This window comes from Schistocerca piceifrons, chromosome 11 (genome assembly GCF_021461385.2).
Source record: "Schistocerca piceifrons isolate TAMUIC-IGC-003096 chromosome 11, iqSchPice1.1, whole genome shotgun sequence".
NCBI classification, from domain to species: domain Eukaryota; kingdom Metazoa; phylum Arthropoda; class Insecta; order Orthoptera; family Acrididae; genus Schistocerca; species Schistocerca piceifrons.
The window spans coordinates 67,690,519-67,704,466 of NC_060148.1; the positions used below are offsets into that span (position 1 = coordinate 67,690,519).

The window sequence follows — 13,948 nt, forward strand, 5'->3', positions numbered from 1 at the left end:
AACAACAATTGACTAATGGAAGTAGAGGCAGCAGACAGTAAAGTGGTGAATGAATCCCAAGAAATAATGAGAAGATGGGAAGAATAAATAGAATGGCTATATGCTGCAGACAGCCAGCCGGCCAAGCGAAGAAGACCTTGGGATAGAAGAAGAAGATAAAGTTGCAGATGATGACAAAGCAAAATGCAATCCTAACTAGTGAGATTGAAGAATCTATGAAGGAGATGAAAAATGGAAAGGCAGTGGGAATTGATGAGATTCCTGTGGAACTGTTAAAGTCATTGGAGAAAGGAGGGAAAAGCAAGTTTATTGAATTGTGTAATGAAGTATACATGACAGGAAAATGGCCAAAGGACTTTGCAGAAAGTATCTTAATACCTGTAGAAAAGAAGAAGAACAGCAAAAAGTGTGAGGAACGTAGAATTTTTTTTTTTTTTTTTTCGTTAACATTAATACTGTATAACATGTTATATGTCCTTAATGTTCTGTAGAAACTGAAATTTGTTGAATCTGAGTATGTCTGGTTAGGTGTAAGAGAGGGCCTGAAGGCCCTAATCTTGCCAGGTAAAATAAATGCATAAATAAATAAAATAAATAAATAAACAGTGAGCCTGGTATCGCTTGCAGCCAAAGTCTTGCTGAGGACGCTCAACAGAAGCCTATACGGAAAGTTGAATTGCGTAATAGGAGATGAACAATTTGGTTTCAGGAGAGGAGTGGGAACTAGAGATACCATTGGGCTACTGAGAGTGATAGGGGAGAGGTACATAGAGAAGAAAAGGAAGGTGTATGTTGTGTTCATTGATCTTGAGAAAGCTTTTGACTGTGTCAGATGGAACAAACTGATGGAAATCCCAAGGAAACATGGAGTTGACTGGGGGGTTAGAAGGCTAATTAGAAATTTATATATGAACCAAAGAGCAAGAGTAAGAAATAGGAGGTGCGATGAGTGAAGAAATTGAACTGGCAAGAGATGTAAGACAAGGTTGTTGTTTATCACCAACACTGCTGAGGAAATTATTAGTGAAAGTTTTGATGGAAGGAGAGGAGTCTGTATAGGGGGTCGGAGAGTGGAGTGTATAAGATTTGCAGACGACATGGTTGTGATGGCAGAGAGTGCAACAGACATGGAACAAATGTTAGATGATCTAAACACAAAATTAGAAGGCTATGGAATGAAGATTAACAAGAAGAAAATGAAAAGCATGGTAATTGGAGGAAAGGGGAGAAAATTCCGTATGAAAATAGGTGGAGAGGAAATAGAGCAAGTGAATAAATTCAATTACTTGGGAAGTCTAATAATGGATGAAATGTATTGCTCAAGAGGAATTAGGAAAAGAATTGCAATGGCAAAAGAAGGATTCAAGAGGATACAGAAATTACTTAGCAGACCACTAAACAAAGATCTGAGGAAAAAACTGGCCAAATGTTACATCTGGAGTGTTGCACTGTATGGTGCAAAGACCTGGACATTGAGGAAGGAAGATGAAAGAAGATTGGAGGCACTAGAGATGTGGATATGGAAAAAGTGGAATGGGAAGACCGAGTAAGGAATGAAGAAGTATTAAGAAGAGTTGGAGAAGAAAGAAACGTGCTGAAAGTCATCAGAAAGAGAAAACAGAACTGGATTGGACATTGTTTGAGGAGGGCTGTTTATTGCAGGAAGGAGTAGAAGGAATGGTGGAGGGGGAAAAGGGGAAGAGGAAAAAGAAGATAACAAATGCTGGACAATATCAATGGAGGCAAATATTCAGAAATGAAAAGACTGGCTATGGACAGACAAAAGTGGAAGAGGCTTAACCCATGACAAGACCTGCCGTAAAGCAGAATACCACACTACTGCTACTCTGTTATGTGTTGAATCTGTTTGGTGTGATCCATAGGTATCATAGAATGTTTACTTTTCCCAGAAAAAAATTGTCCAAAGTACAGATAGACTTTTGCTGGGAACCTCCTGTCATAAGCATTTTGAGAAACTAGACTTACCCATTGCACTTACCAATGTATTGATTCCATTGTGAGCTTTGTGGTTCCAATCCTGTGCATCATAAAAGCAATGGTGAGAACCACTATCACGGTACAAGAGGGAAGACTGACTTTGATAGCAATTTCAAAAATCAGACTTTGGCACAGAAGCGTGTTTAGTGTCTAGCATTAAAATTTTTTAATTCACTGCCAAACAACATCAGAGGATTGCATGGTAGCAGTGCATTATTGATATGTATGTAATTTAAAATCTACATGTGAATCTTAATCTCGGGAACTACTATAGGGATTTTGACAAGGTTTTCACTAATAGACAGGCTGATTCTCAAGGACGGTTTGTGTATATAATGTATTACCGATAAATAATGTCGGGTGTGTAATACTCCCTTTGTCAGAAAAGTTCCAGGATAGGTCCTTTTGTAAAAAATGGAAAATCATCCTTACCAAGTAATGATCCTAGCACCTATCAAAGTAGTCCCCTTGGCTATATGTAAAAAGTTGTCAATGTTTCTGGAAGTTTTGGAGGGTAGCAGGGCAATTTTCAACTGTGATGCTTGTAAGCTCATTTGCACAGTCCGATGTCTGTGAAGTCTTGATGGAGCTTTTCTTTCAGTTGCCTTTTCACTCATGGCAATGAGAAAAAATTGCAAGGGGAGAGTTAACTTCACTTTTTGATGTGGAGGAACAGTCTCATGGTGAATTAATCCTTTACTATCAAAAAATGCGATCAACATTGTCTTTGTTCTCGAAGGTTGTGGTTTGACTTTTTTTGACGGTGGTGATCTGGGACGCTGCCATTCAGCGCTTTGACGCTTTGTACGAGGGTCATATTGGTAGCACCAACTTTGATTCCCAGCAATGATGCTTGACAGAAACGTTGGATCACATCTGGTTCTATACAGTAGTTCAGTGGAAATTATTTCCTCCTTCCTCTTTCCTCCTTCTGTCCATCTGTTAGTGTGTGAGAGATGAGTTTTGCATTAAGTTTCCATTACCCTAAATCTTTGTGTAAAATATTGTGAAACACATCACGATTCAAATTAAGTTCTTTTGATATTGTACGCACAGTTACGTAACAGTCTTCTTGCAATAACTGCCTTATACACTCCACATTTACATTGGTATCTGCCATAGATGGACAACCAGCTCTGGGATCGTCTTGCGCTGTATCTCTACCTTCACAAAGCCTTTTGTGTCACTTGAAAACATGACTTTTTTAAGTGCATTGCCTGCATATGCTTGCTAATCTTTGTCCACGTTTTACTAGGGGTTTTCCCGAGCTTAACACAGAAGTTAATGTTCATTCTTTGCTCACAGTCAGCATCCATCCTGACACCATAACTAATATGCCAAGAACCCAAACAGTGTGTTGCTTAGCACAGCCCTGCCATCTAGTGAGTTTGTGCAGAAACTTGACAGAGATCATAGATAATGACCCAATTAGATAATTTTGTCAATAATTGATTGTTTTCATTGTTACATATCTATATATAGGTATTCAAAAGGCTAATTCCTCATAAGTGCAACAACTCTTCTGTCATTTGCTGTTTGTTTCAGTTCCAAGTAGTTATCGCATCCTGTCCCCCCACCTCTTGATGTATTCCAAATACTTCATCCTTCCTTCTCTTAATTCCCTGCTCATTCCATTCAAGAATATCAGTGACAAAGGTGGCCTGTCTGATAAGATGGCCAATAAATGTTATTTCCCGCTTTTTCCATTTTCTTTAAAAATCTCTTCAATTCGTTTACTTCTTTTAGATTTCCAACTTGGTTTTTCTTTCTGTCCAGCTTATCATTGTCATTTTAGCAGCTTCAAGTTGATTACTTTCCAACTTATCCAGAGTCCAACTATAACATCCATAAAGAAATACACCCAATAAAAGTGAACTACCTAAATGTACATAATTGAAAGTCCCCTACTTTATTTTTCTGTTTGTATATGAAGGTTAATCTCAGGAACTGCCATAAATAAGGCAGTTGTGTCAGATCCCCGCCAACTGCGTATTTGATCGCAAATTAGCTTGTAGACACTGGCCTCATTGTGAGATTTTGCTGCTATCTTGGAATTGGGGTTATTTTATTGTATGGGTCATGAATTTTTTCTCACATTGCTTGATGTTTACCTTTATATTACTGTTGCTTACCTGGACGTATGACACCAGAACTTATCACTGTGTTAGGTGAAGCAGTAATTAAGGAGTAGGAGCAGGTGTGCAAACATAAAACAACAATGGAATGGTGCAAGACAATGTTATTTGTGGCTGGTGCACTTTATATATAGGTGCGCCCACTTGAGGGTCAAGAGAGAGACATATAGGCTGTTTTTGTACTTGTATTTTGATTGAGTGTTGTTTATTGTCGTACCATATGCACTGATTCTTTTGCTATGCTTCTGCAGTTTGCTTTTGTTTTTGTTACAGTTCCATGTTTTTATTTTATTTGCGATGGTTTATGGAGATTCAGTTTATTTTCCCATCGTACAGCCATTGTTAATATTCTATGCAATTTATGTTTGTATACATTTTTGACCCATTTCACATCTGAACAACAGATGCACATAAAAGGATTGTCCGAATATGTGTATAAAATAAATTGAATAAGTGTGAGGCATATTAAGCTCTAGCCAAACAGTGTTTTTCTGGAGGAATAGTAGATACTTCAGGAGGTGATAGTATAGACTAATTAGAATAAATATTTCGTGTAACATTGACATTTCGTGAGAAGATCCTGTCGCAACGAGAAATGCCTATGTTTTAATGATGTCCACATTAAATCCTGAATCACGTCCGTGTCGCTCTCCCCCCTCCCCCATTTCTCTATAATACAAAATGTGCCTCCTTTAATCCTATCTGGTAAGGGTCCCACACCGTGTGATATACTCCAAAAAGAGGACAGGCAAGTGTAGTGTAGGCAGCCTCTTTAGTAGCTCTTTTGCATCTTCTAAATGTTCTGCCAGTAAAACACAGTCTTCCATTTTGCTTTCCCCACAACAGTATCTGTGTCTTCTTCCCACTTTAAGTTGTTTGTAAGTGTAATTCCTATGTATTTAGTTGAATTTACGGTCTTTAGATTTGATTAATTTATCATTTAACCAAAGTGTAACCGATTCCTTTTAGCACTTGTGGATGACCTCACACTATTCATTATTTACAGCCAATTGCCGATTTTTACACCATACAGATATCTCCTCTAAATCATTTTGTAGTTGGTTTTGATCTTCTGATGACTTTAATTAGGCAATAAACGACAGCATCATCTGCAAACAAACTAAGGCAGCTGCTCAGATTGTCTCCTAAATCGTTTATATAGATACGAAACACTAGAGAGCCTATAACAATTGCCTCGTGTAGAGAATATGGTACATAATTTCCTAAACACAGAACAGCAGATTCAACAGTGCTAACTTGTGTTTTCAATAAACTTGGTGAGGTTGTTGCCATGCCTAGCAGTCATACCTCATATAAATGTACAAATGAACACAATGTGAATGAAGTACAAGGCATTATTCAGTTGGCAAAACATAAACCTTTAACAAGCACATGCAAAATTTCTATGGATACTAGTGTTCAACATATATGTATATGACAGGTATAAGGTATGCATGGCCTCTTTTTATTTACAATGAATTCTTTTTTTTAAGAGTTGAAAGTATATGATTGAATTTTCATCGCTAACTGACTGCAAAGTACCATGTAATACTGTCCAGCGATGAAGCCGCTTTCGCGGTATCAGTAACGCTCTTAACTCACATCAGTGGTCTGACGAAACCCACCTGCCTTTATGGAGACACATTGTCAATCGAATTTCTCTGTAAATGCATTGTGTTTTGTGTTGGACAGTCAGTTGATTGGGCCCGTTATATTACCACATCATCTTATAAGGTCACATTATCTAGACTTTCTTGAAAATTAGCTTCCAGCTTTATTGGAAGAGGGTACTTCGGCTACAAGGATGGTTATGTTCTGCCAGCGTGACAGGGCCCCTGCACATCCTAGTTGCCAGGTGACACTTCATCTAAACTTAACATTCTGCAGAAGCACTTCACAAAATGAAAAAAAAAAACACTGTATCCTATGACTATAATATCAATGAGTCATTGCTGGAATTGGCCAACTCGTGCTAATACATAGGTGTAACGCTACGTAGGGATATGAAATGGAATTACCACGTAAGCTCAGTCGTGGGTAAAGCAGGTGGAGAATTTGGATTATTGGTAGAATACTGGGGAAGAGGAATCAGAGCAAAAAGGAGATTGCTTACAAATCACCTGCGCAACTGATTCTAGAACAGCACTCAAGTGTGTAGGACTAACAAGGGATATTGAACATATACAGAGAATGGTAGCACAAATGATCACAGGTACTGAAGATACTGGACTGGCAGACCCTTGAAGATAGACAAACTATCCTGAGAAATTCTACTGACGAAGTTTCAAGAAATATTTTTAAATAATGACTCCAGAAATATACTAAAAACCCCTTCATATTACTCACTTGGGATCATAAGGATAAGATTACAATCATTACAGCACACAAAGAGTCATTCAAACAATCATTCTTCTCACACTCCATATGTGAATGGAATGGGAAGAAACCCTCATAAACTGGTATGATGGGACGTACCCTCTGCTGTGCACTTGACAGTGATTTGCAGTTTAGATGCATATATAGATGTAGAAGACGAATCAGCAGATAGGGTCAAGTTTCTTGGCCTTCAAGGTTTCAGGACCTTTATCCCTTTATATTTTTGCCTGTGGGGACTGCTGATGAAGTAACACAAAAACTAACTGGCCATTCAGATGATAGTGTTCATAAAAGAACTTCAAGACAATCTCAGAAGAGCTGCAGGTTGCCTTCGCAAGAGAATTCAAAAGTGTGCGTAAGTTGGACGTGGAATTTATGCAAATAAACTGTGCTCTTAATTAGCCTTTACTTAAAGCTTTCTGTGAGTATCTGTTTAGGTTACACTCTAACAGCTGTACTTCTGTAACCAATATCAACTGGTGTAACCAATATCAACTGGACATTCGGTATGGCATTTAGGAATTACACGAGATAAAATTGTCATAACTTCTGAATAGTTTGCGTTAGGAAGTTCAAACTGCATAGTTGGCCGCAGGGCATGATGGGAATTAGTATGCGCAAGCATGGTTTGGTTTAGTGACGAAGCTCACTTTCATTTTGATGGGATTGTCACTAAACAAAATTGGTGCATTTGAGGGACTGAAAATACTCATTGCATGATCGAGATGTTTCTGCACCCTCAATGGGTGACTGTGTGGTGTGCAATGTCCAGTCACAGAATAATCAGTGCGATATTCTTTGACAGCATGATGGCTATCGAATGCTACGTGAAGTTTTTGGAGGATAATTTCATCCCCATTATGCAAAGTGACCCAGATTTCGACAAGATGTCATTCGTGCAAGTGGGAGCTCGACCCCATCAAAGCAGGAGAGTGTCTGACGTCCTGGTGGAGCACTTTGGGGACCACATTCTGGCTCTGGGGTACACAGAGGCCACTGGCATGGGCCTCAATTGGCTGCCATATTCACCGGATCTGAAAACATGGGGCTCCTTTTTGTGGGGGTATATAGCAATAACCCCAAAACCATTGCTGTGCTGAAAGCAGCCATTCAGAAGATCATTGACAGAATCAATGTTTCTACACTTAAGCAGCTCATGCAGAATTTTGTAACTCATCTGCATCAGTCACATCACTGCCAGTGATGGCAGGCATATCGAACATGTTGTAACCTAAATCCGAGTATCTGTAGTGACATTTACATGTTGAATAGGTGTGTGCTTGCTGTAGTTTGTACCTAATTTGCGTGTTTTTTCCCCTCCTATAGTTCAATAAATGTCAACTGAAGCACAATTTCATAGCTTCGAATTTCAAACAAAAATGAAAGTAAATAAATGAAACCATAGCAACTGGATTACCAACACGTAAAATGACACAGTTTTTCTGTATATGGGAACATGGCACCCCATCTACAGCTAAATGAACTGCTGCAACAGTACTATTAAGTAAATGTGAATTTAGTGGTGCATAATGTGATGACTGGAGGAATATACAGAAACTTCATAAATACTTAGCTGGTCAAGTTGACACACTGCCTAACTATCAATTACCCCATGAAAGTTCCACAAAAACAAACTGGTTGAAAAGTAGTACACATACCTTCAAAATCTGGCGCATAAACTGACTTTCTGACAAGCAAATCTACAGCTGAATGATCTAGGATTGCACTGGTGCTAATATAAACAAGTAACAATTACAAATAAAAGTTTTCATCATTATAATTTTAAATTGTCTTGACTTATTAATTCATAAAGCCTTGCATATGACACTATTTTCTGCTGGGGGGGGGGGGGGGGGAAAAAAAAAAAAAAAAAAAAAAAAAAAAAAAAAAAAAAAAAACAACAACAACAACATTTGAAATGATTACTTTTTGATAAGCAAAAATAAATAAATAAAAAATTTAAAATAAATTCAATACAGAGTTTTGTAAAATTTTTGGTTTCAGTAATCGTCATTGAAATATATAAGTTTCAGCTCTAGCATTTAACTATATTGGTTGCCTACATGTACTGATGTTTCAATGCTAAAGTTTTATCAAGTCATTCCAAGAAATATCTTTGAAACCGTGATACAGATGGTTAATGCTCGAAATGTTTACGTTTTTAATGATTGACTATGACATTTTACACTATCATTTCGAGGCTTGTGCTCGAAAACTGTGCATATTTTCTACAGAAGCTGCATTACATAAATGAATCGCTGTCTTCCTGGATTTGAAAATGTCGAATTGATTGATCAGATATATGGGTACACAAAGTTTGTTTGCACAGAATTGTAGGTCTGCATAAGAAATGAGATGATGAACTTTATTTTCAGCAGTTCATTAAATTATTTCAAGTGATGTTACATAATTATTAGTGTGTGTAACACAAAGAAATGAAGCACTGACTGTATATCAGCATGATAAAAATTAGTATATAGTGTACTTAACTAGATGTGTGTTTTGTCTACTCTTATATGAATCTGTGTTGTGTGTTTCAATAAGCAGTTGTCCCAATAAACCAGTTACATCTGAAGCAGCTGTATCTCTGCAACTACAGAAAACTGACAATATAAGGAAAGATAGATTGCTACTCACCATTAATATGACACATTGAGTTGCAGACAGCACAATGAAGAGAGAGTTACACATCATTAGCTTTTGGACAAAGCCTTCTGTAGAAAAGGAAAAACACACACACACACACACACTCACCCATTTGACGTTCTGGTGTGAGCTCCTGGAGATCGTGGTAGTGTGTGCGAGATGTGCTTGCTTGTGTGAGGGAATGTGTGTGTTTCCTTTTCTAAAGAAGGCAGTGTCCAAAATCTAATGTGTAATTGTCTTTTCATTGTGCCTGTCTGCAGCTCAAAATGCAATCTTTACCATGAGTAGCAATCTATCTTTCCTTATATTGTTGATATTCCAACCTGGAGTTTTCATTGTTTGATTTTACCAATGAAAATGAGACGTACATTATGGGGAATGTTCTACTGGAATTAGTCCATACTGCCATCTAGTAAAATATTTACTATCATTTCTAAAACACCCTGTGTAATATCAGAATATGTCACAATATATTAATGAACTGAGACAAAACAACTACCCTGTAATGACAACACGCATGCTGTTGCAGAGACTACCCCGAAGAAGAGGGAATCGCAGCAGTGCGGGAGGCGGTCCGGCAGGGCATCAACTACATTGACACGGCACCCCTGTACGGCAAGTCCGAAGAGGTTCTCGGCAAGGTGAGATTGAGTTTCAGTAGTCGTAAACCACTGTTTTCACTTTTACATGTTTGTGAATTGTGTTTACTGTTTGGAAATGGTACCTTCTGGAAAACATGTTTAATCTTCTTTTCTTATTCTTTACCTAAACTTGTCATCAGTAGTGCCACCACTACGAGTTGCTTAAGCATCGTTCATGCCAAAGCAAATGGAAGTGTATGAACAATTGAAGAGTATTTATTAGTGTTCACTATCATATGTTTGTATGTCTGAACAAGCATTTATCCCAGAGAGAAGATGACAGAATGAGCTTAGCATTATTCCAAAACCTTGCACATATGTCAGTTGGTGTCTTTCGCTGGCGTCTCATTACAGTTAAAGGAAATTTATACCGAGAACCCTAACTACCACTGATTGACATAACCTGAAAGGAGGTTATCATTTCCTCCTTGGTTATTAGCAACTGGAGATGTCCATGTTAGTAATTGTTACAAATTTAAGTATCTGTCTCTTCGCAGATAGTTGTGAAGTTTGCAGTGATACACCCAAAGCACTTCATGCATTTTACTAAAGTGCGTATATAAGGAAGATAATGTCAATCAGAAATGATTGAAATGTGAAATTTATGTACTGTCTGTTGCATAGACTGTGAAATATACGTACTTTGTTGCATAGACTACCTGTAAAATCTGCCGTGTACTTTGTTATAGGGCAAATATCCTGATTGCTGGAAAAGATATATATTCAATGGTTAATGCATCAAAAACACCAGAAGTAACACGAGACATGTAATTACATCTATTATCAATGTAAACAAAGAAAATGATCAGGTCCTCTGCATATATTTGGGGTTTCGTACCTCAGTTGGTAACAACAGAACCCATATAGGATCACTTTATTGTTAGTCTGTGTGTCTGTCTGTCCAACTGTTTGAAACACTTTTTCTCAGAAGCAGGTAGATGTATCAAGCTGAAATTTGTCACATATTAAGGTCTACAGTCCCTTTGGGCTGTAAAAAAGTGAAGCTTAAGTCAATGCAGTCAAAAGACTAGGCCATTTTGTAACATATTTTGATACTCACAAACTCACTTTTCAAATTCTATAGGGTACTTTGCATTGTTCTAGACTCATCAAATTTGGCAAGAAGAAAGGTTTCACAGTACAAGTAAAGGATAAACACCAGGAAATTGTTAATTTGTAATTATATCATACAAGAAATACATTTCTTTTGTCATTTGTACCTGACTTCAGACATTAAATTAAAACATTCTCAAAAGTCTTGGAATCACTGGGATTGATATGTTGCCAGTATCAATGTTGATCTCCCCAGGGGGCTTGCCACTCTTTGGTGGGTTCTTAAGTAATAGAACCCAGTACGTTGTCTTCGATGGTGAGTGTTCATCAGAGGCGAGGGTATCATCTGGAGTGCCCCAGGGAAGTGTGGTAGGTCCGCAGTTGTTTTCTATCTGCATAAATGATCTTTGGATAGGGTGGATAGCAATGTGCGGCTGTTTGCTGACGATGCTGTGGTGTACGGGAAGGTGTCGTCATTGAGTGACTGTAGGAGGACACAAGATGACTAGGACAGGATTTGTGATTGGTGTAAAGAATGGCAGCTAACTCTAAATATAGATAAATGTAAATTAATTCAGATGAATAGGAAAAAGAATCCCGTAATGTTTGAATACTCCATTAGTAGTGTAGCGCTTGACACAGTCACATCGATTAAATATTTGGGCGTAACATTACAGAACGATATGAAGTGGGACAAGCACGTAATGGCAGTTGTGGGCAAGGTGGATAGTCATCTTCGGTTCATTGGTAGAATTTTGGGAAGATGTGGTTCATCTGTAAAGGAGACCACTTATAAAATACTAATACGACCTATTCTTGAGTACTCATCGAGTGTTTGGGATCCCTATCAGGTCGGATTGAGGGAGGACATAGAAGCAAATCATAGGTGGGCTGCTAGATTTGTTACTGGTTGGATTGATCATCATGCAAGTGTTACGGAAATGCTTCAGGAACTTGGGTGGGAGTCTCTGGAGGAAAGGAGGCGTTTTTTTTTTTTTTTTTTTTTTTTTTGTGAATCGCTACTGAGGAAATTTGGAGAATCAGCATTTGAGGCTGACTGCAGTACAATTTTATTGTCGCCAACTTATATTTCGCAGAAAGACCACAAAGATAAGATAAGAGAGATTAATGCAGAGGCATATAGACAGTCATTTTTCCCTCGTTCTGTTTGGGAGTGGAACAGGGAGAGAAGATGCTAGTTGTGGTACGAGGTACCCTCAGTCATGCACCGTATGGTGGATTGCGGAGTATGTATGTAGATGTAGATGTAGATGTAGATGTAGATTGGCTAACATGGGGCCCCAGCCTTTGCAGCATTTTTTCCCTTCCGTGCTGCATGTCTATCCTCTTACTGTTCTTTTTCCCCTCCCTTGGGGAACACGTCTGGGATGTTATTGGGAATGTTCTGCATTGTCTGTTGCTGACATAAGAACAGTCTCACCTTTGTTTTTCCCTCCCGTTCCTTTCTTTGTTTCCCTTCTCCCCTTGTTCCTCCACTTTGGTGTTTGAGGTTCTTCTTTTTGTTCTTCGTCCTTGTGCACTCCTGAAGGCTGGCCCAAGTGTCTGATGCGTAAAAGGTGACTGGGTAATGTGTAATTCCCAGCCCCGGGTCAACAGGTAGTGTTCGCACGTACCCCCTGGTACAGGCCAGGCCCAGGGAGGGGTGATTGCCTGAGCTGCAACCTGCCCAAATTGCTGATTGGTCCCTCTGTCAGGTGTTTGGGAGGTGTGACCTATCACCTAAGGTGGATGCGCCCCCTTGTGAAGGTCCCCACATTTGGAAGGAGTGCGCCATCGGAGATGCTGGCAATCGTGGCGGATTTTCTCGCAATGAGTCAATTGTCTTCCCAATCAGTCTACGAAACATAGATGTAACGATGCTAATGATTTGGAGACCTTTCATGCTGCACCACAGTTCCTCGTGGTCTCACGTACTGAAGACAGTCAGTCCTTTGCCACAGTAAATCCATTTATTATTCAGAAACATGTTGATGCAATTGCTGGCCCTGTGAAATCCTTCTTTCGTTTACGGAATGGCACTTTGCTTTTGGAGACTACTTCTGCTTCTCAAGCACAACTGCTTGCTGCCTAATTTTTCCACGGCTACCCTTTTCGTATTGAGGCCCATAGAACTTTGAATTCGTCCTGTGGTGTAATTTACACCAGCCGCTCGATGGCCTAACCGAGGCCAAAATCCAATCTTACCTCTTTGGTCAGTGTGTCATTGCCATCCATCGTGTAATGAAAAAGGTAGATTCCTCCTTAGTACCCACCCGCGCTATTTTTCTCACCTTTGATAGAGTGGTGCTTCCATCCAAGATCAAAGCAGGCTATGAAATTATCACAGTCTGGTCATACAGTACAAACTCAATGCACTGCTACCATGTCACCGTTTCAACCACACTAGAATGGCTTGTCGACACCCAGCGAAAATGTGTAACCTGTGGTAGGGGTGCACACGAGGGCGATTGTGCGCACCTACTCTCTGCTGTATCAACTGCAATGGTGGCCCTGCCACCTGCTCTCGGGGTTGTCCAGTGTATCTTGATGAGCAAGCTGTTCAAGAGATCTGGGTAAAGCAAAGTGTGCCTCCCCCAATTGTTCGCAAAGTTGCTTGCTAGTCTCAAACCCTGTGTTCTCCTACCTGGCACCTATAGTTCTGCTCTTGTCACCCCTTGCTTCACGAAGGACATGGCCACACAGACATGTGACCTCCAATTCAGCTCTGATGTCGTGAAATCGCCCAGTGTCGAGGTAGCATCACCATCCCCCCATCCATCTGTGCAACAAGCCGTCAAACTCTCACCTCGAGGGGCGAAGCTACCAGCTACACAACTGGTAGGCGAGAAAGGACAGAAGGAGTACTCCCGTGAAGATTTCCTCCGTCCCTTCAACCAAACAACACCCGAGTATTCCTCAAACTGGAAAGACTCGAAGAAGTCCACCAAAGGCAAACAGTTTTCTCCTTTGCCAACTCAAAGATCCTCTTTGACGGTGTCGCCCGGCCGGCCTTCCTGTCCCCGGTGCGCACCGCCAACAGTTTTTCAGCATTGGACTCCACAGAACGAGTGTACAAGCAAGCCTATGTTTCTGTGCACC

General features: G+C 39.6%; 1 protein-coding gene across 2 annotated transcripts in view; it reads left to right on the forward strand.

Annotated features, from left to right (window-relative positions):
• The window catches only part of LOC124720005 (L-galactose dehydrogenase-like), a 64,966-nt gene that overhangs the window by 14,071 nt on the left and 36,947 nt on the right, over window positions 1-13,948 (forward strand). For both annotated transcript variants that reach the window (XM_047245242.1, XM_047245241.1), the window contains exon 3: window positions 9,685-9,796. In XM_047245242.1, coding sequence (XP_047101198.1) covers window positions 9,685-9,796 — 112 coding nt within the window. The remainder of the gene's footprint in view (window positions 1-9,684; window positions 9,797-13,948) is intronic.